Genomic DNA, 27,412 nt, shown 5'->3' with positions numbered 1-27,412 from the left:
TCAGACACTGTTAGGGTTGTAACAGAGCATGTTCAGTTGCAGATTTTCATCCCAGTGTCTGAGGATGATGAAGAGCTGGTTGGCCGCAGCTTTGACGGAGACTAAGTCTCGGCCTTCTGGGATTTCCTGCGCACTCAACCACATGCTGGCCTTGGCGGCAACTAGTTCCCACTCTATGAAATGACTGGCAGAGCTGTGCTCCAGCCAGGCAAGGGCCACAGCCGTGGCCCACACCATGCTCTCTAGATCCAGCATCCTCTTTAGCCCACCGCTGGGCAATGCTGTTTCCAAGCCCCCTGACCCAGAGCCTCGTCCACTGTCTGCCTGGGATAATGGGTAGAGCGGCGTCTCAGCAGCGGTGGAAGGACTTTCCAATGAGGAAGGACCAGCATGAGATGAGAAGTGGCTGTGGATGCCTACAGTGTGGTCTGCAGTTTGCTGATATGTTTCTGGTTCATGTGGTGATCTTCGTTCATCATTCTCAGCACGGCGGCAGTGGAGGTGTCCCAGGCTGGTGCGGTGGCTGGTGAAGGGAGACGTCCACTTCAGCTTGTCCATGGGCACGCTAATGGCATCACATAGAGCTGTGTCCAGGGGAAATGCACCGCTAGCCAACTGCAACAACACCTGTGCAGAAAGAAATAGTTTACAGCTTGATATGAAGTAAAGCTTATGTTATTTAATTTATATTGACTCTTCCACTCACACTGTTTGTGCATTGTGACCAAAGTTTTTTTCATTTTATATGGTCTGAATAAAATGATTGGTCAGACTTTTGTCAGAAATATATGAGAATTGAATATTGATGAGTTTTAACACCTGGTGGATTTCTTTTACATGTTAGTGTGCCATACGCTTATTAGGAGCATTTTAAGATTACAAAAGAAAAGTGTAAAAATGCCAGAAAGGTAATAACTGCTTTAAGTAACATTTACTCAATTTCTTCATAAATGTTGCATTTAGGGGTAAGTACATTACACTTGATATTGCTGAGTGACTTGAACTTGATATTCAGCAGTAAAATTGACTTGAAAAATTTGAGTGGAAATTGTAGATTTTATGAAGTAAATCCTACAAGTTATTTTTTTTTTTACAGTGTAGATTTAAGCCTCTTAAATGTCTCCTCTGTTGGCAATTTGTAGTTCTTTATTCATTAATGAAATGATACATGAGAGGATCTGAGCAACTGATTTTACTACATGATGTTCTTCTGCACTGCATATTGTAGCAGCTGTCTTCTATGGTTCAGTACCTCCTGATCCAATCAGCAGCTGGGCATGAGTGCCTCGCATTAGGATACCTCTACGGTTGTTGTTAAAGGAAGGGAAAATCAAGTTTGGGGCCGGCCATTCTGATCATTTTTGACATATTTTTGCTTCCCTTTTGAATTTGAAAGGTGATGAATAAAACATGAACAAGGGGTTGTGCACTGCATAATTAGAGCTTCCTTCATGGTGTTGGTGATTTCAGGTAGGAGCAGAGTATGGTCTGATGATATTACAGTAAGCCTTAATACTTCTTTAGGTCCCAGAGCAAAGGGTTGAATTATAGAGGATTGTTCTATCACTGGTCATCTCTTTTGCTCAGCGTTTACTCCAATTTTGTAAAAGAAGCCTGTCGAAATGATGCATGGTTTTCATTTCACCTGGCTGAGATTATATGACTCCTTAAATTGTCAGTCATGGAAAAAATGAATAACGGAATATATTGTGAATCTTGTCGTATTTATTGTTTAAAATGCGAGCTAAATACTATTTATACAGCCATGTGCAAATTACTTTAAAACTAAATTGTCTCACATACACTGAGCATATATAATAAATGATTAAACCGCTAGTTACCACCTCTTTTATCGTCGGCATATTCTTTTACTGTTTTCTTTTATTTCTAAGAGACAGGACAAATTTACAAAGAAAGTGATCATATGCAAACAATAATCCTAGGTTGGAATTGAATCGAGGATACAGCATGCTTACATACTCCATATTGTTCCCCTAACAGTTACAAAATGTGACACATTATCCACTTTAAACGTATCTACAGTCAGTTCAAACTAGAGTCCATTAAAATAAATGCAAGTTGACAGGAGCATCCGCACGTTATAGATCTGCTGCTCACCAGAGGAATGTACTCTTTGTTCTCGTTGTCACTCTCTCCGATTGAATCACCAGACTTGCTGTGAGATCGACACATAAAGCCTTTGGCAGCCCGAGTCAGGAGACGAGTCCTGCTGAGAGCCAACCTTACAGGGGAGAGGGAGAAGCACATGTAAATCATAGTAGGGGAAGCACACACCATTATTTCATTTAATATGATGATTCTATTAGGATAGAAAAAGAAATTGTTTCTTTAGATAACTATCCAACTAATACATCTCTAGCTTCCCAAAAGGAATCCAATACATTTAACGATTTTTAACCACGCTAGGAATGGGAATATTGGTCGGTCAGAGTCACTTTCTTTTTCGGTTTGGTGTTGCAACGGAATTTGGTGTACACATTCATGGTAGTGATTCATTCATTATTACATGATCAGGTCATGGTAAATCTCTATAAACAGATTCTGCATAAGCATGTAGAATCTTCCATTTGGAAGAAGAAGTCTCAGCTCAGATATCTGCTGGCTATGCCAGAAAGGCCCCAGAGGCTAAATTGTCGTCAGACAGATAGCCTATGGGTTCCAAGATTGCTTCATGGTCAACCAGCCATATAACTGTGTACGATACGATGTTATTTAAAATGCTGCAGATCATTGTGTTGGCGTCTCTGTCATATAAATATGAATCTCTTCTCACCCCCTTACATGTTAAACACAACTTTTTAAGTACATTTTCTTTGAACAGTACTTCCTCTTTATTTTTCCTTTTGAATTGATCCAATCCCTGTGCCGCCACACTCTTGCAGACTCCCTTTGATGTTATTACAAAATCCTCCTCTGTGGCACCTGGTTCAATTATCACTAGAAGCTACTAAAGTAAGCACGTAGCTACGGTGGACAGCAAGGTTCAATTAAAGAATTGCGATACAATAATTGGCGGTCATATGTTGCTTTTGTGCACACCAGTGTGCACAGTCAATGCAAAACAAAACTTGGTCAATCAGTTTATGTGTTGTAGTGATTGGAGTTTTACTTAAGTCGGCCTATTTCAGCAACCAACCAATGGCGGCTGACCTTATTTATTTGAATCACCAATGTAGATTTTTTCCTCCATATGGCGAGTGACAGGTGCTAATTTTAGACCGTGCTGTCATGGAATAGTCCAGTATTGGCCTAATTCATTAACCTCAAAACAGCGTGCTCTAAAAGTCAAAATCAGCTGATGGATAATTGTGAAGATGTTAAAAAAGAGCAGTTAAAAATGAGTACAATAAGTCCCTGTGTACAATAGCTGCGGGACATTTTGGAGACCCAGTCACCCACCTGGCAGAAAACAGACTCTCCACCGATTTCTGTGACTGGTCAGAGGTCACGGACGGACTCCTTTGGGAGACTTGGACACAGAGAGGCAGAGTGAGACAAGAGGAAAAAGAGGGAGAAAGAAGCAGTGGCACATTCTGTCTCTCAACATGAGTCTCACATAATAAAGAGGAAAAACACCCACACCGCTGTAACAGTGACAGCGGAGGACACATTCTGTTTTCTAGCTGTCTATCCTCCGCAGGTGAAACACTTCTTCTGTGTCTGTTTGATTGTTTTGTGCCACCAGTATGTGCTCATTGTTATGGTTTTTAAAAGGTCCAGACAGGCCTTTTGTCAATACAAGCCACAAGAGTGTGTGGAGTTCCGTCATCACTTACAAGAAGAGGGACTGAAATGTCAATAATCTCATGTTTCACATTTGGAAACAATGCAACAGCCAGAAAAAGACAAGAGACTGGCAGACGGTCACTGTCATTGGTTTTTGCAGAGGAAAATGGATGAGATGCAGCAAATTCACTGACCGACAGATGTGTTGCACGTACCCTCTGTGAAGCTGCATCTCTCCCAGCTGGAGGAGGAGGGGGTGCTGCATGGAGAGGCACCGTCCTCTCCATCTAAGACGGTGATTAAAAAAGAGAAATTAACCTTCAGCTCTCCTCCATTTTGATTCATTTTACTAAATCATTGCCTCTTTTTTCCTCAAAACCCAAGACATTTTTAAAAAGACAGCATTATTAGAAAACCCTGATGCAACTCATTTAATTCTGTACCCGCTGTGCACCTCTTCTTTTTGACCAACAGTGCCAAGCAGATGCTCAAGCAGTGTGCTCGTCTTCGCTCCTGCTGTTGCTATGCCACCACTGCGAACCAATTTTAAATGTTGTGCCCTTTTTCTGGAGTTGAAATATTCTTTTTTTTCAATGTAAAGCAGCTCTCAGCTTTCACTCTGCACTTTCTGAATGTCTCCTAGCTACCAGTACTGATGAGGCAAGACTGCAGTCTTTTTTTATAACTATATAAATGTCAGACCTGAAAAATCCCATACCTCCTTCTTCCCAAGTACAATCTATCTAATGTAAACTCCTTCCTTTCCCCCCCACTTTTCTCTGTATTTTATTTATTTCTGCTACATCTTGTTGGTTAGTGATCTTGACATGAACTATCCTTCAGCTGGGACTGAAATGTGAGCTAAATAAATCAAAGAGCCTACTGTTGGGCAGCAGGACATCTTCAGCTTCCTCAGACATGCCGCCAGACTGAGAGCGACCCAGTCCGATGGAGTACCCTCTGTTCTTCCTGCTCCCTGAACGAGACCTGGAATGTGAGCCCCTCTTCAGACCTTCACCTGAAAAAGAAAAGTAAATCGTTTTTTTTTAAGTAGGCAGACAAAAGCCTGTTTTAAAGCTGGCTCATACCTGTCCCGCACGGTTGGAAAGTGCTTTTTAGATTTATATCATTTTGGATCAAGGCTTGCAATTCTAGACTGAACCACAATCACAGTTTCATCTGTGGACACAGGTGTTGCAAAGTCAAAACCCGTAAGTACGAGTCCCAAGTCAACAGTGAGAATCTTAGAAGGCGAACAAGATGCAAGTTAAAAGGAATAGCCTTTAATATTTTTGGAAAATAGGCTTCTTTGCTTTCTTGGCTTGTAGCAGTGAATTTCTGAGTCTCCACTGGTTGCCTGGCAACCTCAATGTGATGACAAAACTTCAACACATAACCCTCTGTATAATCACAAACTGTCGTTTTTACTTAGACAAACAAGATATAACATGTTTAGAACCGCAATTAAGGATTATTTTCCGTGCCGATGAATCCATTGATTAGTTCTTAGTTAGAAACATTGTTTTCTGCAATGTGGAAAATTAAATTTGGCTCCACCACAGTCAACAAAAGTAGGCAATATGCAAAAATATAACTATTCGTCATTAAAACTGTTGCTAATTCATTTTCTTAATTGTTTCAACTCTAAACATGCTAACTATTGAGCTTCAGAGGTTTTTTTTCCGACCCTTTGTGCAGAGCCAGACCACATTTAGAGCCTTGCCTGGTTTAAAGAGCCACTGCTGCCCTACATCAGCAGCAGGTCTCTGAGGTCTTTGACCAGGGTTTGTTGGTTGTTTGTCGCTCCAGGCTGAATACAAAAGGAGACTGTGCTTTTGAGGTTGTCTCTCCCATTGGACTTAAGATCTGTGGACAATTTTTAAACAGAGCAGCCAATTGTTTATGCATTTGTTCAATTGTTTTAGTCTATTTAGTGCTTTTATGTTTTGAGCTTGATGTCTGCATTTCATAGCCGTCTTTGACTTGCTGTCACATATATGCTGCAGGTTTTGTTTGGAGAGGACTGGACAATGGGTGGTATACTATAGAGACTTCATCATAATAAATCCATATGACTTACCAGGGTTTATGTATTCAATACACGTCTGCAAATACTCATTAGTGTCCAGGTCGATGGGAACAAACGCTGTGTATTTGCTCAGTATATTGCAGGCCTTGCTGGTGTGAATGGCGTATAGCTGGTACTTCCTGCCAGAGCCTGTGGATTATAATGAGCATAACATGATTACATAACATATCATTAGGTTACATAATAATACATAATTAATTCCAAACATATGTACATAATCAACACCATTCATACAATACATATGCATTGAATGCAGCCTAAAGAAATGGTTTCGCAGAGATACCACTCTAATATCCGTCCATAATATAAACTATATAAAATATAAAATATAAAGCTACAGCCAGGTAATGGTTGGCTTAGCTCAGAAGGTAACAAGCTGGCCTGGCTGTGTCAAAATATAGAAAAATCAACTAAAGTTATCTCTTTATATAACCCGTTCAGTTTTGTAACCTTTGGGCAGTGCCAGGTTAGCTGTTTCCCTGAGTTTCCAATTTTTATGCTACGCTAAGCTAACTTCTTTCAAACAGACAAATGTAAAGAAAGCAAATAAGCATATTCCCCAATATAAAATAAGAGAATATAACACATATATATCAAATCGACAACATGTTTGCATATCCACTCTGATTGGTGAGCGTTTCTGTGTTTTCTGTTTCTGCGCTCTCCACGTCTCTGCAGCTGGGGAATGACTGTAGGGGTATTTTCTACCCACGTATATATAGTATAGTAGTGGGGCGGTGGGGTCTATGGGCTGTGTGCATTTCTTTGTGGATTGAGTGATTCTGATACTTCAACAGTATTTATACATCAACTCAACCTGCTTTATAACGGACACGTCACTTTCCACAATATGGGACCTTTAAAATCATAAAGATTTCTCATAAACACTTAAATCCCTGCCGAGCTTACCATGCTCAATCTCACACTCCTTATCCGCCATGTGCTCAAAGTCGCGTATGATGGAGCGTCCAGCCATGTGGTGGAAGGTCTCGTTCCACAGCTCCTCGTGAACCTTCTCCTCACGTTCGCGGCCGTTCAGGAAGGGCTCGATATCAAAGACGACCTCCCACTTTGCTGGTTTCCCACACAGCAGTCCAGACACCACGGCCTTGCAGTCACCTTTGAGCTGGTTGGCCGCACCCAGATCTAAAGTTTGGGTTTCCTGCGGGGTTTCTGCTTGACATAGCTGGTGTCCATAGCCGTCTGAAATACGACAGGTTTGATTCTTGAATGTGCATTTTTCATTTGTTACTCAATATGTATTCAAATCCATGTTGAATTAATTTATCACATACGGTATGTTCCCAAAGCTCTCTGTGTTCACCCAGATCGAATGGATCTCAAATAATTGTTTTCCAAAATGCCACCTCTTTTGTTCCTGATTAATCTTCTGTGTTGTTACTAAATGTAGAAAACAATTTCCTGTCCTTGTTAAGAGTCACCTCTGTGCTCGATCATCTGTCATCATTTCTCATCTTAGATTTAGGATGGATGTCATGGATGTCCATTTTCTGACACTTGTTACATCAGGCGGGGTGTGGTCTTGTCTTAAATTCAGGGGGTGGTAATCGTATCGCTTCCGATTTTGATTGAAATTGGGGATTAGGATTTTTGTTAGGGGTGAATCATATAGCCAAAATCTTCTATCCAGATATAGGTCATTTCATAACGTGATTACGATATACAGTATATCACAATATACTGTGGCATGTTCTCTGTTAATTCAATAGATCATTATACGAAAGAACCACATCGTAAAGCTTATTTTTGTACACTCCTGTGTGAATTAAATACTATACAGATGAAAGTTATTTTCTCATTTTATTAAATACTTTTGTGAAAAATTAACAAAATGTGCATGCATCAGAACATAAAGTGTCGTCTAAATGATGTAAATATTGCTGTAACGCAGTTCTGGACACTGGTTTTCAACATAGTGATAGAAACAATATAGAAAAAAATATATTAAAACTATATGATAGACATCATATACGGTGTATATATATATATATATATATATATATATATTCCATAAGGGAGAAGAACTTTATCTCAATATATCATAATATCTGCTCGCGTATGTAAAATCACTGGTTATGTAATCCAGTAGATGTTAATCGCATTGTACTGGGTGGAAAATAATGTAAAGTTTGATTATAAAACCTAACCTGCATTTTCAAATGATAGAGGGATTAATAAAGTCTATCCATCTATCTATCTAACTATCTATCTATCTATCTATCTATCTATCTATCTATCTATCTATCAGTCTATCTATCTATCTATCTATCTATCTATCTATCTATCTATCTATCTATCTATCTATCTATCTATCTATCTTTGGTATTTCAGAATATTTTCTGAGAAGTTTAAGTTAGTGTGCTTGTTATTGACAATTTATACAACGTTATTATTTCACAAAATCTCTCTCATTATATCAATTCCATTGAAAGATGATAAATTATCATATTGAATTATCCTCCAGCCCTAATTTCTGACATTTTGGTGAAATAAGCCTAATTGCTTTCTTGCAGAGAAATACGTGTATTTCCCGAAAATATCAAGCTATTCTTGTGATGGCAACTGTAATGTCTGTGTAATTTCAGACAAAGACCATTGCCACTTTATGACATCTTTAAAATGAATTGCTTTAAGATGTATGGATTGGTTTGTTCTTATTCTGCCATAAAACAGTCTACACATATTCAAGAAGGAAGAACAGACAAAAACACAGATTAAACCCAACATAAATCATGGACAACATGCAAATATGTTCAATGACTTATTTGCATTAGTAAAGCTGATTGGTTGTGGTCTCACCTGTATCTCCGACGCTGCCAACAGAAGGGCTGTCAGTGGACGATCTGGACCCCTCTTCGCCAGAGGAGTTGCGAGCTGCAGGTGGCACACTGAAGCCGCTGGGCTGAGCATTGTCCTGAGGGCCTGAGACGGCTTCCTGCTGCTGGAGCGGCTCCTGCTGAGGGAGCGGCCTGTGACAGCTGGCAGGATGCCCTCTGGAAGATGTGGCACACAGGCTTGCCAGCTGTGGCTGAAAACAAAAAAGTTAGTTTTTTTTTATTCAAAATGCCCTGGTTCAATCTGGGTTTAATAAGGTATGGAATCTCATCTGCTTATTGCAATTCTGCTCATTTCAGTGCGTGTATTCATGTGTATTTTGTGGTACTTAAAAGTGATGATTGCTCTACGGACTCTTGACTATCGGACTGAAATGTCTGTGTCTGTATGTATGAATTTTTTTCTGAATTTTTCAACCTGCAGGGTAATCTGATTCAAAACTTCAAAACTTGATCAATGTTGGGAATTCACACAAAACCCAAGGAAGTGCAGTGTCGAGTGCGAGCCCTTGGGATCTACGGTACATATTTATTAGTAGTGCGTTACACACTGTGTAGTGTAATAACTGTTACACGGCTAAATGGGATACTGGCTCTACGTCGCTCACTACAGTACGCCAAAGAACAGATAAAGAAAGAAAGACTAGAGATGATAAATTGTAGAAAACTTTTTTAGCTAGCTGCAAATGACACACAGCATTGCTAAGGGACACAACTATGTCGTTGCAGATGGATGAGCAGTTCCCAAGAAAGCTGCAAGCAGAGATGCTGGAGGCCGAGCAATCAGCCCATTCCCAACAGGCGCATTTTAAACAGGAACTTCAACTACTTCTTGTGTATTCAAAGGAATTTCGCATAAAATGGTTAAAAAGACATGGAAATAGTTGGACACTTGAGACTTATTGTAGGATTAAACTCGTGCAAATTCTCTATATTGCTTCAACAAACAATTATTTTCATTGTCAATTAATGTGTACATCATTTTTATGTTTAATCTCTTATATGGTTTATGAAATGCTGGGAAATATCTGCATCAATCTATATAAAACAAATGACCAAGAGATAAAAAGCCAAAGATACTTAGTTTATTATCACATGTGAATTCTGCAGTCGGATCAACTTGATTGGATGTAACAGCACAATTGTTAATCCTGTTATGAGTCTTTGGATTAGTATAAAACCCTTCATCCCCTCAACCCAGGTTAAATTATTAATTTATTTACTATTTTTTATTTGATTAATTCTTAATGTACGTCTTTCATTTATCCGGCCATACACAAATAAATAAATAGAAAGTTAAATTATTAACTCATAATTGTTATAAATTAATCATGGCATGAGTGCAGTGAAACCTCATTTACAGAGAGAAGATATAATCTCTTCACAGCCCAGTGAATTCTGTCGAGTTACTCCCTGAGCAATATTCAGACCTAATTAACATTAATACCTTGTGGCCCTCATTACTGAAGGGTGCACATTAGTCTGTTCTTCATTATACTCCCGACCAGAGCTGGGTCAGGTGGCTTTTTAATTCATCAACACAGTCGGAATACAAGTATTGTTTTTTCCCCCATATATTAACAATTCAATTATTATTATTATCAAAGAAAGCTCAGTTTGGAGGCACTGGTTTGAGATCCATGAGCTACAACTAAATCAGCAATAACTGACTCTTTTTTACAAAATCAACCTTATCTTAAAAGATTTTTATCTTATTTTTTAAAGAAAAATGTGAATGTTTCTCTTCTCAGTGTGGGAACACACCTGGTAGTCGGTCCTCCACTGGGCCTCATGCTCAGGGCTCATCTGGCCTATCAGCTCCTGGACTTTGGCTCTCCTCAGTGGATTCTTTGCCACAACAGAGCTGGGATCACTGGGAGTGTAGACCTTCTTTGCCGGGTTGTAGTCTATTATCTGGTTGGTGCTGTATGCACGCCTTCTTGGAGACGTCTTACAATCCAACCCTGGTGTGTTGTTCAGAAATAGAAATGGTCAATCCAAAACAAATCAGAGTAATAATCATTGACATACATGTCATTCAAACAATTGTTAGACTCAATAGTAATCCTGACGGTGTCCGGTTCACCATGTTTTGTTTTTTTATTATGATCAGTTCTTTCCTGGATGGGGAATATCCTCTGCCACCCACAAAGTGATTCCTTCTACATTAAGGAAGCATTGTTTGTAAATAAATAATAATAATATAATAAATAGAATAACTTTGCTAGTTGGTACATGCGATGACCAGTATCATAGGTGAACATCACTAAGCCAAAGATAGTTTCTGTCAATGTAGGTAGTTTTTATCACGCTTATGTTTGTTCAAGTGATCATTTTTCTTTTAAGTTTGGTTTTAATTAGGTGAAATGTTGTTATTGACAGCTAAGATCAACTTGCAATTGGTCGAGCAGGTGTATGGGTGGGACCTGGCAGACGTGACTTTACCATCCGATCTCTCTGGTTGCAAAATTTCAACATGGTGGCACCTGTATCCGGGATATTTCGGCTTCACTTTTGTACACTGGAAGTGGCCTCGTCATTCATCTTTATATACAGTCTATGATCTACAGCCACGCTTGCGGCTCATTGAGGCTGTACTTTAACACTGTGATGAGCTAACCTGAGCATGCTTACACAGACAATGCTAAGATTTTTTTAGTAGGTGATATTAACCATGTAATGTTTTCAATGTTCATCATCTTAGATTTTTGCAAATAAGGCAACTTAACCAGGCCTCATATCGACATTTAATCAGCCTAAGTTGAGCTACATTGGCTCGACTGGTTTGATACAGTTTCATCTATAAGTAGAGATAGGATGTGTGTATTCTTACCCACGGTGTCTTGCTCTGTGGTGACAGGGCTGTCCGTCATGGAGTCCTGGTAGGAATCATAAAGAGGTGCTTCCCTGTAGAACCCCTGAGTGTCGCCACCTGTCTTCACTGGGTCCTCCTCTTGAGAGTGGTAAAACACGGAGCTGGCGGACTCAATGGAGCGCATCATGCTGTATCGCCTCCTCTTATCCTGTTGAGATTTTGAGTAGGTGAAATCCACTTCATAGGGTTTGATTAAAATGCCTCTAATAGTTAGCCTAGCCCTTTTTTATCACACCTTTCAGAGGTAATAACATGCTATTTGAATGAAAACAAAACAGAAGGTCACCCTGCGTGCAGTTTTTTTTTCAAGTGATGTGTTGCACTTACAGATTTGGGGTTTGCATGATAGCGGGTGGCGTCGCAAACCACACTGTAGCCAATCAGACTGTCCCCTGGAAAGAGGAAGGTGTTGCCCACAGGGGACAGCAGCACCTCTTTGGTCTCAGGAAAGAGCCATTCGATGGAAATGTCACTGAGTACCGGAGACATAGTTTTCTTCAGGGACTTTATCATCTGTGAAGCAATAATAAGCCGACTCAAATTGACTATCAGATAAAAAAACACAGCTTCCCCCTGACCAGAACATAAAGAATATGGCGTCTCTGAGATATGATTTCCTAATTGGTATCGGTGGCAGACACTCGGTGCTTAGAAACCGCCACTTAATGGCTCTCCATTGGGCCTCAGAATAGCTGGCTGTCTTTAGTGTGTGTGTGTGAGTGATACACAAAGCTGGAATTGAATACCTTGGGCTGCAGCCTCTCTCCATCGACCAGGAACTCTGCTGTTCCTTTGGAAACTGACGCCAGTCCCTGCACCAGCCTCCTGCAAGCATTCTGTCCTATGCCGAACGTAAAACATCTGCACAAACACATTAAACACTGTAGCTCCATGGACAGGTCGAGAGAGAGAGATGCATGATGACAAGTGTCTTCTCAGGATGTGCACACATTTCGCAGAGATCTAAATAGCTGCTCTGGAGATGTATAAACTCATTTGTCAAACATAGATTTGGAGGGAAAAAAGCCAAACAGGAAATGATCTTTCATGGTGGAAAGTTCAGGCATGCCAGCTGCCTCCTCAGTTCTCTGGGAAGGTTGGCTGATGCTGTATTTTACCATTTTATTCTGTTTTTCACAGGAGGGTGAGCTGGCTGATCTCATTGCAACAGCTACATCCTTTTGCATTTTTAATGAGATCAAAGAGTGCAAATTAAAACGGAAGCGTCACCTTCTACGTATTTAAAAACCGAACATGGATTTTCGGGACAGAGATTCATCGTTGTTTGATCTCTGACTGGCCGCACTGCATTTGTAAGCATAAAGTGATGATGACCCAGGAAGTGTCGATGAATTGGCCATGCTTTGTGTACCTAATGCAATCATCTGGGGCAGTCTTCTATTAAAAAGGGGGAAGACAAAAGTCAATTATTTCCAGAGTGACTCAGAAGGAGGATTCACAGTGTGAGACTTAGATGCAAAAAGAAATAATTTCCCAGTGCATTGCAGATCTATTGTGCCATTGGCATTGGAGTAAACAGTTGGCGTTTGCATCCCTTAGGGAGCATTTTTATTTTGTTACTCTGAGGATTTGAAACACTGTTCTTTTTTTAATCTAACACTAAGGCAGCACAGATGTCGCTCTTCTGACAGATTCTTTGTAGTTGTAAACATAATGTTTGACATTCACACAACATTCGTTTCATATTTGCGGATTTCATTTAGAAAAGATTAAAGCTCCATAACCAGGTGATGCATTTAAGCCCCTGACATTCCCTGAATGTAATTTCATGTTATCCGTCAGTTGTGCAATTTGCATAATGGCTATAAACAAAAGATGCATTTCTTATCATTTTCTTTGACACAACAGTCCCTTCTCTGCCAGTGCTGTAACTACAAAATTATGTCAGTGTGGGGCATGTACTGCAATTTACGGACCACATTTAGCATCAAATGGGTCATTTTGTGATGTGTTTAACTATAACAGCTTTGACAACAAATGTATGGAAGACTAAAGCTGCCATACAATAAATGACTAAATAAATTACCATATACATAAATAATAAAGAACTATGGAAATAAAAGCTTCAATAATCAAACAAATGTGCAGCTTAATCTAAAGATAAAGAAATAAATATAAACAGAAATGAAATGACCAATGGCTGTTTAGTGACACCTTTAAGACATGCCCCCTAATTTACATAATGTGTGGAAAAAATAAATAAGGAAATAAATAAAAGTAAATAAAAATATAAATAAATGTAAACATAAAAAATATACACTTTGGGTTTTGTAATGATTCATATAATATGTTATATTAAAATAAATTAATGCACGTTCCATGAATTTAATTTGATGATTGAGGCTTTCATTCCAACATTTCATTCCTTATTGTTTTATTCTACATTTATTTGTTAATCATAATGGTAGCTTTAGTCCATACAAAGGTTCCTATTAGACAATAATGACAATATCCCCAACATTTTCCATCATTATCAATCTTTTTCCCTTTTTCTGACATCCAGAATAGAGCTCTGTTATGAACCTTAACAGTGATACTTGCCTAATGTAGCGTGCATGGCTGCGGACCAGCTCGATTACTTTGCCCGTGTTGCTGACGGCCCCATCAGTGAGTAAGAAGAGTAGGCGGGGGTGTCCGCTGAACATCGGCTGCCTCAGGATCCAACTGAGCGGTGCCAGGATGTTGGTCCCCCCCATGTCGGCTCTGATCTTCCTAACGTACTCACAAGCCAGGGCCAGGGCTTCCTGAGATGAAGAGAAAAAAAGATCGAGTTACAGTTTCTTACGATTGCTTAGTTAAAGTTCCCATATTATGCTCATTATGAGGTTCAAAAATCCTGTTATTTTTCGCACAGTCTGTCTGAATATACAGACTGAATAATACATTTACAACATTCAAGTGAAATATTTTGGGTTGGAAAAGTGATGAGTCCCAGATTAAACACTTTGTGGTGGCAGCTTTTGATTTAATTACAGCATCAGTCTGTTTGGATCTGTCTCTACCAGCTTTGTGCACTGGGAAATATTTCCCCATTCCTCCTGCAGAACTGTTGGAGTTCAGTCAAGTTAGATAGATAGATAGATAGATAGATAGATAGATAGATAGATAGATAGATAGATAGATAGATAGATAGATAGATAGATAGATAGATAGATAGATAGATAGATAGATAGATAGATAGATAGATAGATAGATAGATAGATAGGTGAACCACCTGCCCATTTCAAGTGTATAACAAAGGGCTGCAAGTTTTCCTCAAGAATGTGGGTGGACTTGGCAGCATCCATTTTCCCTTCAACCCTGACCAACTGCCCAGTCCCTGCTGAAGAGAAACAAGCCCACAACATAATGTTGCCACCACCAGGCTTCACTGTCGGGATGGTGTGTTTTGGGTGGAGTGCTGTGTTTGGTTTCTCCCAAACATAGCGCTTAGAGTTCAGCCCCAAAAAGTTAAATTTGGTCTCATCTGATCATAAAACCTTTTGCCACATGGCATCTGAATCTTCAGTATGAGACTCAGTGTGACATTTTTGCAGAAGAGGCTTCTTTCTCTCCACCCTGCCAAACATGTAGAACTTTTGAAATTGTTGTCACATGCACAGATCGACCAACCTCTGCCATTAAGACTTGTAACTCCTTCAAGGTCACCATAGGCCTCTTGGTTAGACTCGCGAGACCATCCCAATTTTGGAAGCTCCATTGTATTTTACTCTGAGATCAGTCTGGTAACTTGCAGCAAAGACAATTTGGAGAAGGTTGCCCAAGCGCCCAAACCAATCAGTGTTGGTTTTGAGGCGGCTTGAAGTGTGACGCAACAAGAAGCGACTGTTCAGTGTAAACAACATGGCGGCTTTTGCGGATGAGATGAGCGCAGCTATCAAGCAAGCTTCTCACTGACGCTTTTTTCTCTTGGATCCTTCTGTTGAAATATGGTCCTGGCACCTGAAATTGTGCCTTTTATACGTAAATTCTAGTTACACAAATGGCAAATATCCTTTACAGACATGTTTTTTTACTTTCTGAGCTTTGCCTCGATGCTGTGATACGCTACGTTGATCTGATTGGTTGATTTAGCCTGTCTATCACCAACATAGGTGGTGATAAATGGATGATTTGTCCAATGAGCAACCAGTATTTCCGCCTCTTCCCAAAAGATCTCCAGCCAAGAGTTCCCAGATGGATATGCAGAGCAAATGCGTATTATGCGAATCAATCCATCTTGCAGGGTCGGGTTACCTCTTGGTAGCTTCCCTGATCAATCTTTTCCTGGCTCCGTCATCCAGTTTGGAGGGGCGGCCCGATCTAGACCAGGTCTGGGTGGATCCATATGCCTCCACTTCTGGACAATACTCTGAACGGTCCTCAGAGGGGAAGTTCAAGCCTTTGAAATCTGTTTATATCCTTCTCCTAACTTGTGCCAATCCACAACTTTATCCTGGAGCTCTTTTGAAAGCATCTTTCCAACCATGGTGAATTCTTTGTGTTACCGTGCTCTACTAGGAAAGGAATCCTCAAGAACAGCTGATTTTATTCTGAAGTGAAATCAAAAACACCACAGTTGATGTCAGGTGGAGGCCAATTAACTTGGTGTGCAATCTAGAAAGGGGATTGGTTAAACCTGAGAATGTTTATAATGGTTATTATAAAGGGACTCATCACTTTTCCAACACTGCTATTCTAGTTTTTCCTTTTTTATTCATTTTAAGAAACTTTGAAAAAAAAATTCACTTGGATGTTGAAAGGCAAAATGTGCAAATCACCCTGGAAAAATATATGTTTTTATGTATTACTACATTTTTATTATGTACTACATTCACCCTCTGTCTGAAACGCTATGTTTTAGAGTGTACACAGGCTAAGACATGGACGTAGCTAACGTGACATCGCCCATTGGTTTCTGTACTATTGTTTTGAATCAGAAGATTGGCTTTTGGTACGGTCTCCCTCTTGTTGTATTGACCAAATTTGGAAAAGAGGCAGAGCTGGGGAGGAGCGCTAAGTAGTTTTTGCACTCTGTCGTGTAAATGGTTATGCACTCTGCTAAATGCTAAAGAGAGTAACGGACAATTTTTTAAACAGCTGACGAGAGTTATCCGGCAGATTTTTGCTGGCGGTAAGCGCGGAGAGAAATAAGGGTTGAAAATCCTTAATTTCCCTTAAGTTACCAGCTAACATTAACATTAGCTAGCTAATGTTAACTTTGTTAGCAACGGGACTTTAACACCCGAAACAAGTTCACAGCTATTTTAATGAATGATTTTAATGACAGTAGGCCTATCGTGGATATGTATTGCTTAGCCTCTCTAATGTCGCTAGCACGGTGACCAGTCACTCCCAAGGTAGCCACGCCCTAATGCAAATCCTGCATTATGATCTATTTACTCTAAACTGGACCATAACTTACAAAATAAACATCATGCAGATTTTTTTTTTGGAGTTGTCCCAGGGAATGACTTTAATACTACCATAGCGGCACTTTCTACCTAAATATACATTAGTATAGTTGTGACATCACAACCATACTAAAGTCCTGACGGCTCATTTAAAGGCACAGTTTCTGAATATGAGCTGTGTGCATTTCTTTGTGGTTTGAGCGTTTTGATACTTTCACAGTATTTATATAGCACCTTGATCTGCTTTATAACCATAGTCATGGAAATCTCAATGTATACAATATGGGACCTTTAAAACAAATACAGTAATGTATTACTGAATTGCTTTACCTCCTCGTACTTCTGGCTGGTTGTGAATAGTGATTTGAATGTGGAGCCGAAACCTATGATGTTAAAAAGGCAGCCTGGCACAAGGCTCTTGAGAATCACCACCATGGCATCCTGAGGAAGAGACGTGTCCATAAAGTAGAACAGAACAAAGACAGGGACATCTTAAAGAAATTAAAGGGCAAAACACTTCTGCTCATTAGGTGCTGAACATTTCAACTGCAATACAACTACGTCTGTTGATGTCTGGCTGAATGAAAGCACTGTGCTCTACACAGCTGCCATTGCTGCACAGCAGATTTTCTCAAGGAGAGAGGTGAATGGAGAGCGCCATCACACAGTGTCCTTTCATCCATCACTGCCTAATCTACAGCAGAGGAGACGTTTCGTAAAGGAATACCACTTATCTTGACTTTCATTCAAGAGCAGAAATGTCAACTATGTCTATAATTAAATACCCTTTCAGGTGCATTGGCAAAGAAACACATGCAGCATATAATGTTCACGTTTTTAGATATATATTATAAAGGTATTCCGCAGGATTTCTTGAAAGACCTGTGGTAAATAGGGGTAGGACAAAATGTCAATACAGGAATATATACGATTTCCTTTAATTCTATACACACACATATTCTCATATACTGTATATGTTATTTCCTTTGCATGTTAAAATGTCCTTGGGCAAGACGCTGAAGTGTGAAAGCGCCTTGAGTGGTCAGAAGACTAGAAAGGCGCTATATTAGTATAACGACACATATGGATGCAGATGTATCATGGAAAGCTGCCATTTCAATCGAATATTGCAGAATCCCTGTATCATGATACCTCCGTTATCGTGGGCAACATATGGTGATAGTATCGTGTGTTACTATGTGAGTGTGGTAAGCGGTCATTACAATCACTGGCTTTCACCCTGGCCCTAAGACACATCCAATGAAAGCCTCAGACAGAGTCACAAATGAACACCAGTCAGGATCACACTAAAGGGCAGGGTTAGTGCAGCCAAATAAGTCAACACATAAGGAAAGAAAATCAGCCTTGAACGGGTCAGCTCTGTAGGTATTGAGGAAACGTCACATGAAGTCTGATAAGACCTCAAAGACTTGCTGTCTAAAACCTAGCAACTGGGATACATTTGGTGAGTGACTTATCTGATCGATATTCTTGTGTACATGCCCTTCACACAGCTGGATGACCACATCTATTATCTCTAAAGACTGCAGAATCAGTGTTGCTGTAAGCGCCGACAGCAATTACACAGCCTCTAATAATGATATATTGTTCTCCATGTGGTTTGAGGCATTAATTTCCCATTTAATATATTTTTCATTTGCTTCCTGCAGCGTCTGCAAATATAATTTAAATCAGTGTGTGCCTTTATGTATGTTTGCATCCACACAGAAATATTACACACCACGCTGAGGTGATTAAATACCTTCACACGGTTGATGTTAACCCCGCTCATGCTGCCGCTGCGGTCAATGAGGAAGATAAACTCGCCGTGAACCTTCCTCAGGTCTGAGCTGATGGACTTGAGGTCGGGACAAAAGTTCAACATGACCACAGGGTTGTGGAGGATGTCCTTGTGGAGTCGCCTGTGAATGATATCGACCTGTAAAGACAGAGGAACATAAATGAAAATGCATACATTTAAATGAGGGGTTTGTCACTTTGAGATAAGTGGACTTTTCTATGAATTGCCAGGCTCTATTTTAACACTTAAAGAGAGAGACAGAATGATAGGCAGACCACATCAATTATTGCAGATGTGCCGGAAATTCCAGGCTGAATGTGGCGAGCCTTTGGAGCGTTTCCATAGAAACACATTTTTAAGGCTAAGTGCTCTTTCTCCTTCGCCTGTTTCGGTCTGCTGGTCACTTAACAGCCATATCATAGAGGGGATGTGACTGGACAAGAGGAAGGTTAACAAAACAATAATGCTGAACTGATATAAACATTCATTAGCTGTGGTGAAACGTAACTAAATATTTATGTAATGAAATTAAGAACAACTTAAGGTGTTTGTATTTTACTTGAGTATTTCCATTTGTATGCTACATTTTACTTTTACTCGAGTACATTTCAGAGGCAAATATTGTTCTTTTTTATGTCAGCTTTCATTAGGAGAATGAATGAAGGGTTTTTCTAAGCAGTTGTAGTTAAATAAGCATGACCTTGGATAACACAGCTCTCAGCTTATGTCACAAACACATTAATGTAGCAGTAATATTAGATCAGAAACATCATTTATAATAGTAAAACACTGGACACAAGGAACAGTTCTTGCCCAATGACCCTCAAATGAGATCAATTACAACAATTTACCCACTGACTTAAATCCCTGACAATGCTAGTTCTATATATTAACATAATACATGTATTGCTATCATTAAAACAAATTTCAGCTCATGCTCTGTCATCTAATACCCCACACCAGAAGGACGTGCCGTGAATGTGTTATTTTGTTCTTTCCTTGTTTTGTATTAAGGTAAAAGCAGGATATCACAGTCTTATCTAAAAGAAAAAAGAAAAAAGAAAAAACGGACTTTTGTGCTATATAATCACATTGAGTGTGTGTATAAAAAACAGGGCTTGGCCTCGATGGGTCTACAACAGTGGTTCTCAACAAGAAGTCTGTGGGTCCTTGAGGGTGTCACCAGAAAAATGGGTAATAATTCATTTTCACTATTTGAGAAGTGAGTCCAACATGAGTCATAAGAGGGACTTTCTCATCACAGGTAGTGATATCTAGAATTCTGGACTTTATCATATCATCAAACTTGTTTTCAGGTGAAAGGCCCCTGAAATGAAATCGTATCAACTCCGGGTCCGCTCCCTCGTGTGTATCTACTTGTTCCAACTCCATTTTTTACTTCCCGATACATTTTCCGGCCGACTCCTTTGTAAAACATGAGCAAATGCATACAGAGACTGAATGACATAAAACTATCTTTTATCATGTAGTTTGAAAGTCAGTCATAACAGAAAAAGAACACAAATAAACTACTTTAAAGTAGGTTGTAATGTAGATCATTACATGGTTTCAGATCGGTGCATGGACTGACGTACTCACTGTTGCTGATACCAGCATTTAAAGCAGTATCAGAGGCATTTCTGATGCTGGTATCAGTATCCCAACAACTCTATCCTTAACACGAAAAGGTTGTGATAGTCAACACTTCATTTGGAAATGGTTGTTAGACACTCCATCTCAAGAGCTTATTTGAAATTACACGTGTTGGCTCCTAATGACTCGCTTGCAGTGTGGTATTAGTACTTTTGATTAAGTAAAACAACTGAATACTTCTTCTAATGTATTGTATTATATTGTATATTATAACAAAACACTGAGGCATAATCGCTGCAACTTCACAAAAACAGTCTTTGCTGCAGAGCATTGTCTATGATATTGTGCTGCTGTGTAGTGTTTATCACTCTCCTGGTGGGATAATAGAGTTGCCAGTCAGTTCAGGTGCATGATGCTGATGCCGACGACACACTCACTTTCCTCTCATTGCTGCAGTCCTTCTTGGTGGCTTTGATGAAATCGCTCCGTCCATGAAGATACTCATCATACTCCTCCTGCGTCATGTCTCCGTTCTCAACGAGCACATGTGGCAGATGAGGTTCTGAAGCGACACAGTTGGTCAGGAACATAGACACATTAGTCTAAATATGGCAGACAGGTTATAAAGCAGGTGGAGGATGCGTAAGTGTGGTAATCTCTGGTGCAGAATTATCCCCATAATGATGCGAGAGTGAGGAGGCGGTTGCATATAAAGATGCTGTATCACAGCTGAGTCTCACCCAACAAAATGAGCTCAGAGGGTTGAGTAATGGTAATTGGTAACTGCAGGTTGGAAAGAGTCTTAAAAAGCATTGATTTCAAATTTCTCATAAAAAGGCCTTAAATTAAAAGGCTTAGGTTTTATTTACAAAGGTCTGCAGTAAGATTGTATGATTTTAGCAAAATCCCCAGTACTATTGTTCCAGACCTCTGATTTTATGTAAAATGTATATGTGGACCATAAATTAATAATGATCAATAAGTGATATTGTTGGAATTATTTTCATATACTGCTGGGAAGAGCTGTCAGAAATGTAGGGTCGGGGGCGGCTGGTGGAACAATGGTTAGAGCAGTCGCCCCATGTGAAGGGGCTGAAGGTTCTCGAGGCCGTGGGTTCGACTCTGACCTGTGGCCCTATGCTGCATGCCCCCCCCCCCCCCTCTCTCACCCCATTTCCTGACTGTCCTATATAATAAAAGGCTTGGAAAACTGCCAAAAAAATTATCTTTTACCAAAAAAACGTAGGGTTGTCCCCTCTTAGTCTATTAGTTGACTAATCGGTTGACTAAGATTGCTTTCGATGATTAGTCATTTTTTCATGCTCACTAACTTATTTCCAAGAAACGTATGAGCACATCATCTGATTTAAGATGATTGTGTTGTGATTCTGCATGATTCTTTGTGGAGAAACTCAGTTTTACAGATCTCTCAATCAAATCAACTAATCAGTCAGGCTGTCCTCATTCACTGATCGTACATATAACTACGGAAAATAAGGCACTGTAATTTCTGTGTATTCTATGTATTTATTAACGTTGTATACGAACGCTAAAGTCTGTGTAGGGAGGAGGGTCGGAGTGGTGGAACTAACCCAGTTGGCAGTTTTTCAAGGCTTTATTAGATAGGATAGACAGGAAATGGGGTGAGAGAGAGAGGGGAAGACATGCATCAAAGCGCCGCAGGTTGGAGTCAAACCTGCGGCTGCTGCCTCAAGGCCATTAAGCCACTTTACATTGGGTGACTGCTCTAACCACTGAGTCACCAACCACCCTATAAATACCAGTTTTTCTAATCCTAACCAAGTCGTTTTGGTGCCTAACCCTGACTTTCACCTTTTCTTTCATTAACCCAACCATTGTTGTCCACTTCCGATCTTCATTTCACAGCATTAAATAAAATTTTATGAAACCTGTTGATGAAAATATGTAGAATCAATTAGTCAACAAAGTGTCTGAATGCAGTCAATTAAAAAATTCTAACTGAGGGCTTCCCTACAAAAATTGGGATATAAAAGTCCATATTTGTGTATTTGGTGAAGAACGTTTTATCATTCCTACTGGTTTCCATCAACATCTTTCTTACTTTGGCTGTGAAACAGGTATTAAATTGTCTACATGGTATTAAAAACTTTAACTTCGTGATCCCTGCAGAAACAAAGTCATTTATATGACACAGCCTGTGCTTCTGGTCATTAATCAACCCAGCTGGTGTTGTTGTTTTTTATTATTATGACACACACTCACATCTGTAATTCAGCTCAATTTCCTCCGTCTCTCTGCTCGAGCTGAGCATCCATGTTGTGATTGAAAATGTAGCTCCAGTCTGAGCTGAATTAAATTGCCCAGCTCCGGCAGCAGGTCTGTTTGTGAACAAAACCTTCATAAGAGCGCTATTGGATCAGCAAGGCCTTGGCTCATACCTGCCTCTGGGAGACAACTGGTCCACACATAGTCTAGGTCACGATGACCGTGAGAGAGAAACAAGAGCGCACGGAAGAAAAAAAAAAAAACACCTGACACTGCACACCAATGCAGTCTGACTTCTCTGGCATGTCATACCACTAAGTGTGCCAGTGAATTACCTCACAAAGGACCTTAAAATGAGATGGTATGAGATAAAGAAGGTCGACAGAGCTGAAATAAACAATTTCAAAATATTTTGCTTGAGAGGGGAGTAAAAATGAATGACTTGCAGGGCCGTGCTGGGAGTGAGTTTTGAAGCTGAGGACCTACCGCTAGGGTAGATGAGGATCTTGACAGGACAGTCGTAAGTGTACTTGTCAGCCAGAGTGATGACGACGCTGGTGGCCGAGCGAGCCTGAGGGTCTGCGTCAGCTCTTATAGCGTGAGACGGGCTCTCTACACCTACACAGAGCAACAGAAACGGCAGAGAAAATAACCAGTGGCTTCACCTCAAGTAAGAACAAAGCAGCAGGTCCCGCTGAAATGACACTCACATTTATAAGAGCTAAACACCTCCAAAAGATTCACAGAGCAAGATGACTGGTGAGCTGATGCCTTCAAGCGCTGTTGCAGTTTGAGCAAACGCAGAAAATATATAATAATGTTATAATGTGAGTATTTCATGATGCTCAAATGATGAAAGTTTTCAAGTTTAAAGGAATAATTGGACGTTTTAGAAAATGTGCTTATTGAATATGCTTTCTTCTTTCTTCGATATTTGAAGCTAGCCTGCTTCTCTCCATCAATCATCCATCCATGACCCTGATTTCTCCCTTCATCCACTGCCATTCATTCCCTCATCCCTTCATCCCTTAAACCTTCATCCTTTCAACCAGTCATATCTCACCTTTCTTCCCTGTAACCCTCGACTCTCAACCCTCATCCCTTCATCTATGACCCTCGTCCCATTAACCCTTCATCTCCTCATCTCTTCATCCTACCCTCAGCCGTCATTCCGTCATCCCTTCATTCCTTCATTCCTCACCCTTCTTCCATTATCCCATCATCCCAACATCCCTCGACGCTCATCCACTTATCCTCTCATCCTTTCATTCCCTCTTTCCTTCATCTCTTCATCCTTGGATGAATCAGCAATTACCAGCTTCCTGGTAATTAGTGCTGATTTCCTGACAACTTCATAGTGACAACAAGACTTGTACAGATTAAACAATTTCTATTGAATATGATAATGGAACCTTGCCATTTCCTCTTGTTTCCAGCCTTTATGCTAAGCTAAGTTTACCCTCTACCTGGCAGTAGCTTGATATCCAATGGACAGCCATGAGACTGGTATCAATCTTCTCATGTAACTCACACAAGCAAGAAAGTAAATTATCGTATTTCTCAAAATGTTAAATCATTCCTTTAACAAGTTGCCAAATTATGCTCCCAATATCCAGTTATATAAGAGCATTCAGCAATGTGTGGCATAGAGAAAACACATATACACATAACTGCAAACACACAAAAGTAGAGTGCTTTTTTTCCTTTGCTATACATCACTGCAGGCATGTGTCACAAATACAATTTGTATTGCAGACAAGAGCTTTCAAGGGGCACTGAAATGCAATGTAGGATTACAAGAAAGCTCAGTGATCACGCCTGATGTACCATTATACAAAGTGGTAAAAACTATATTATTTCTAGATAGCTCACTTCCCCCATTGACAAGTGACAAGACCTGCGAGAAGATAGGGAGCCCGTATCTCCAGCTGGAAGTTAAACTCGTAGTCCATGGAGTTAATGGCCTCCTCCTCCACCAATGAAGCCAACCACAGCTGAGGGGAGTTGGGAGTTTGATCGTGAGGACTTGAGGCACAACTATGCCGCCTAAAATAGAAAGGCATAACTACATTGAAATGGAGCCATCTTGAATAAACATATAAAATGTTTGTATCGTCAGTTTCCATCCATACAAACATTTGGGTCTGAAAAATCCGGTAAAATACACTTAATTTGAGCATGCAACATGGTGCAATATCAACAAGACAGCGACTTTTATATTGTTTTCATGAATGTATCTGATTTTTCTCACGTTCTGGAGAAGTTTGGAGATAGTCCCTGCTCCTCGTTGATGGACCTCTGTACCCGAGGCGTACACACCGGTGGGGATGACACCCTGATGCCTCCGTTGGGCAGAGTGGAGAGCTCAGAGGAGGTGCTAACCAGAATATGGACCGTTTCCATAGGAGGGATGACCCCGAGGTTAACCACTAACACTGTCCTGTCCAAATCCTCGTCAATCACTATGTGTCCTGAAAACACCATAATAGATTAGTATACAACCAAATCTTCAAAATGCACCCTCAATTTCTGTGACTCTTAAGGTTCCCCAAGCTATTTCAAAGCTGTTCAGACAGTTATCCTTGATGCCTTTAATATATTTTAATGTTCAGATACACAGTAGAAAGTGATACAGGCTTCTTTGTTCGATTGAAGTACCATACTATAATCCTCCTATTATATTATAGATGCACTCTAATAATTTTGTATTGCACTTCCATCAACTAAAAAAGAGAGTAATCACTTTTAGTTTTTAGAGTGAGTCGATATCCAAAAACTCTGGATACCAAATTACCCATTATGTAACATTTCCTTAGACCCTCTCTGTTTTGTAAAGGACTTTTAAAGCCTTCGCGTGTGTGTGTGTGTTTTTAATGAAGATTTTCTGTTAAAATGTCACAATCCAGATCCACTATACCCTGTTGGCATCACATTAAAGCATGGAGTACCCAAAGAAAAGTAAAAAAACGCTGTAAACATAACACTGATGTAATAACACCTTGTAAGGCGATATCACTAACGTGTTACCAAACAGTTTTACACATCCAGCAGACACGGAGACATTAGCTTTCATTTGTAGTTGTGTTTCATCAAACATATTGTCAATCCCAACTCGTTATATACGACCGCTTGGTTAGGACCCCTTTGTGTCATGTTTTGACACTTTTGGCACCTTTTGGTGTCATTTTTTCAACACGCGGGGTATGGTTAGGTTTAGGCAACAAAGCTAAGTACGTAAGTTTAAATAAGTCAATGTTAACTTGAAGGAACAACAGTCTCCTGGTTGAAAGTCCTATGTTTGTTTGACCCAGGCATGCACTCTGACCTCTCCTGTGTTTTATTATTATCTTCCCTGTAAATGGACTTTATTGCTCTTTATGCTACGTCATCCCACTGCGATGTGGTGTTGAAGCCCAGTGCGTCTCATACAGGCGCTCAATGGTGTCTTCCGCGTCGGTATCAGAAGCTTTGGGCCACAGACAAAGCTGCCATATTTGAAGAGATGGCAGTGATAACGGGTTGTTTCAGGCAACCTGACAAATGCAAATTCAAAAGTCAGTCAACTTTTAGCACTCGTTTGATCTCAGCGAACTCCTTAAGGAAATATCTGTCTCTTCTTAATGCTCTACTTTGTTCACCAGCTGTAGACGACAACTTTGTCTGTCTGTCATTTGGTGCTGAGCAGATAGTTTAGACTGGGTTTAACTGACTTCTCCCACTGTAAATAGCTGCATGTTGCTGCTGGAGACATGCTTTTACAAATAGTAATTTGATCCATTGCTCATATAACAATATTGATTAGAGCAGCTTCAATCTTACCGCTGCCACTCTGGAGGGCTCCATTCGATGTGTTACAGCAATCCAGATAACAGTCGTCAATTTTGGCCTTGTCTTTGATTTGCAGTGTTATAATCTGACTGGATATCATAGATTCAAACCCCACAACAATAGAATTTTCCTCCAGCGGATAAATGAAGATCCCTAAAGAGCAGTTGGAGAGAAAAAAGGCAACAAACAATTACACGTATCCAGTCAATAAGTTAAATAAAAAGTGTTTCACAGCATAAGAGGCTGAAAGTGGCTAGCATCCACATAGCTGAAGTACACAATTTAGTCTTCTTTTGTGTACGCACTTACCCTCAATTGCGTGATCCTCAATATTTTCATAGGTCATAGAGGCTGTCATGGCCAGAGTGTAACCCCTGACACAGGAAGTGATGTCAGAGACACTGAGAGGCAGAGCGCTCCGGTTCTCCTTGTTAATGAGTCCAGGCATGGTGCTGTTTTTTAGGATTCTGGTTTGTTGCCATGTGTCAGAAAAGAACAACAAAATGATAATAATGATTACACTTCAGGTACAAAAGCTGCCATAATAAAATAAATAAATGTAGGAACCAATTCAAACATAACTCATTATTGTGACATGTTATTTTATTATTCTCTTTGCGATAATAACGGTTGCTCATTTCATTTCTCCAGCCACTCACCTCTCTGCCAATCACATGGCCCCTGCCTCAAGCATCTTAACCAACTGCTAACAAACATAGCCAGTTAGCTCCTGTTAGCCAGAGCTAAATCAGAGTTGAATCAACCAACTACAGAGACAGAAACTAACATCTTTTATTTATTTAGTTTGAGACAAAAGGTAGATGCTAGATAACAACCATCCATCCATCTTCAGGGGGGGCTGGAGCCAATCCCAGCTGACATCGGGTGTGAGGCAAGAGGCCAGTTCATTGCAGGGCACATAGAGACAAACAGAGACAGACAACCATTCACACTCACGGGCAA

At 40.1% G+C, this 27,412-nt stretch overlaps 1 protein-coding gene across 1 annotated transcript; it reads right to left on the bottom strand.

Annotated features, from left to right (window-relative positions):
* Positions 1-26,897, bottom strand: vwa5b1 (von Willebrand factor A domain containing 5B1; the record flags this gene model as incomplete). The annotated part of the gene is made up of 21 exons (XM_083919690.1): positions 1-627; positions 2,119-2,242; positions 3,421-3,490; positions 3,963-4,034; positions 4,631-4,765; positions 5,828-5,965; positions 6,746-7,039; positions 8,657-8,885; positions 10,456-10,655; positions 11,525-11,714; positions 11,894-12,079; positions 12,313-12,427; positions 14,129-14,331; positions 17,311-17,421; positions 18,743-18,919; positions 20,812-20,936; positions 23,108-23,239; positions 24,519-24,667; positions 24,873-25,092; positions 26,441-26,602; positions 26,759-26,897. The coding sequence occupies 21 exons, from the start codon at positions 26,895-26,897 to the stop codon at positions 1-3; spliced, it is 3,798 nt and encodes a 1,265-aa protein (XP_083775816.1).
* Positions 26,898-27,412: the final 515 nt, after the last annotated feature.

The sequence above is a fragment of the Echiichthys vipera genome, assembly GCF_963691815.1.
Source record: "Echiichthys vipera genome assembly, chromosome: 9".
Classification (NCBI taxonomy): Eukaryota; Metazoa; Chordata; class Actinopteri; order Perciformes; family Trachinidae; genus Echiichthys; species Echiichthys vipera.
Note: the sequence above shows the minus strand (reverse complement) of the source record. Positions and strands in the feature narration are given on the sequence as shown.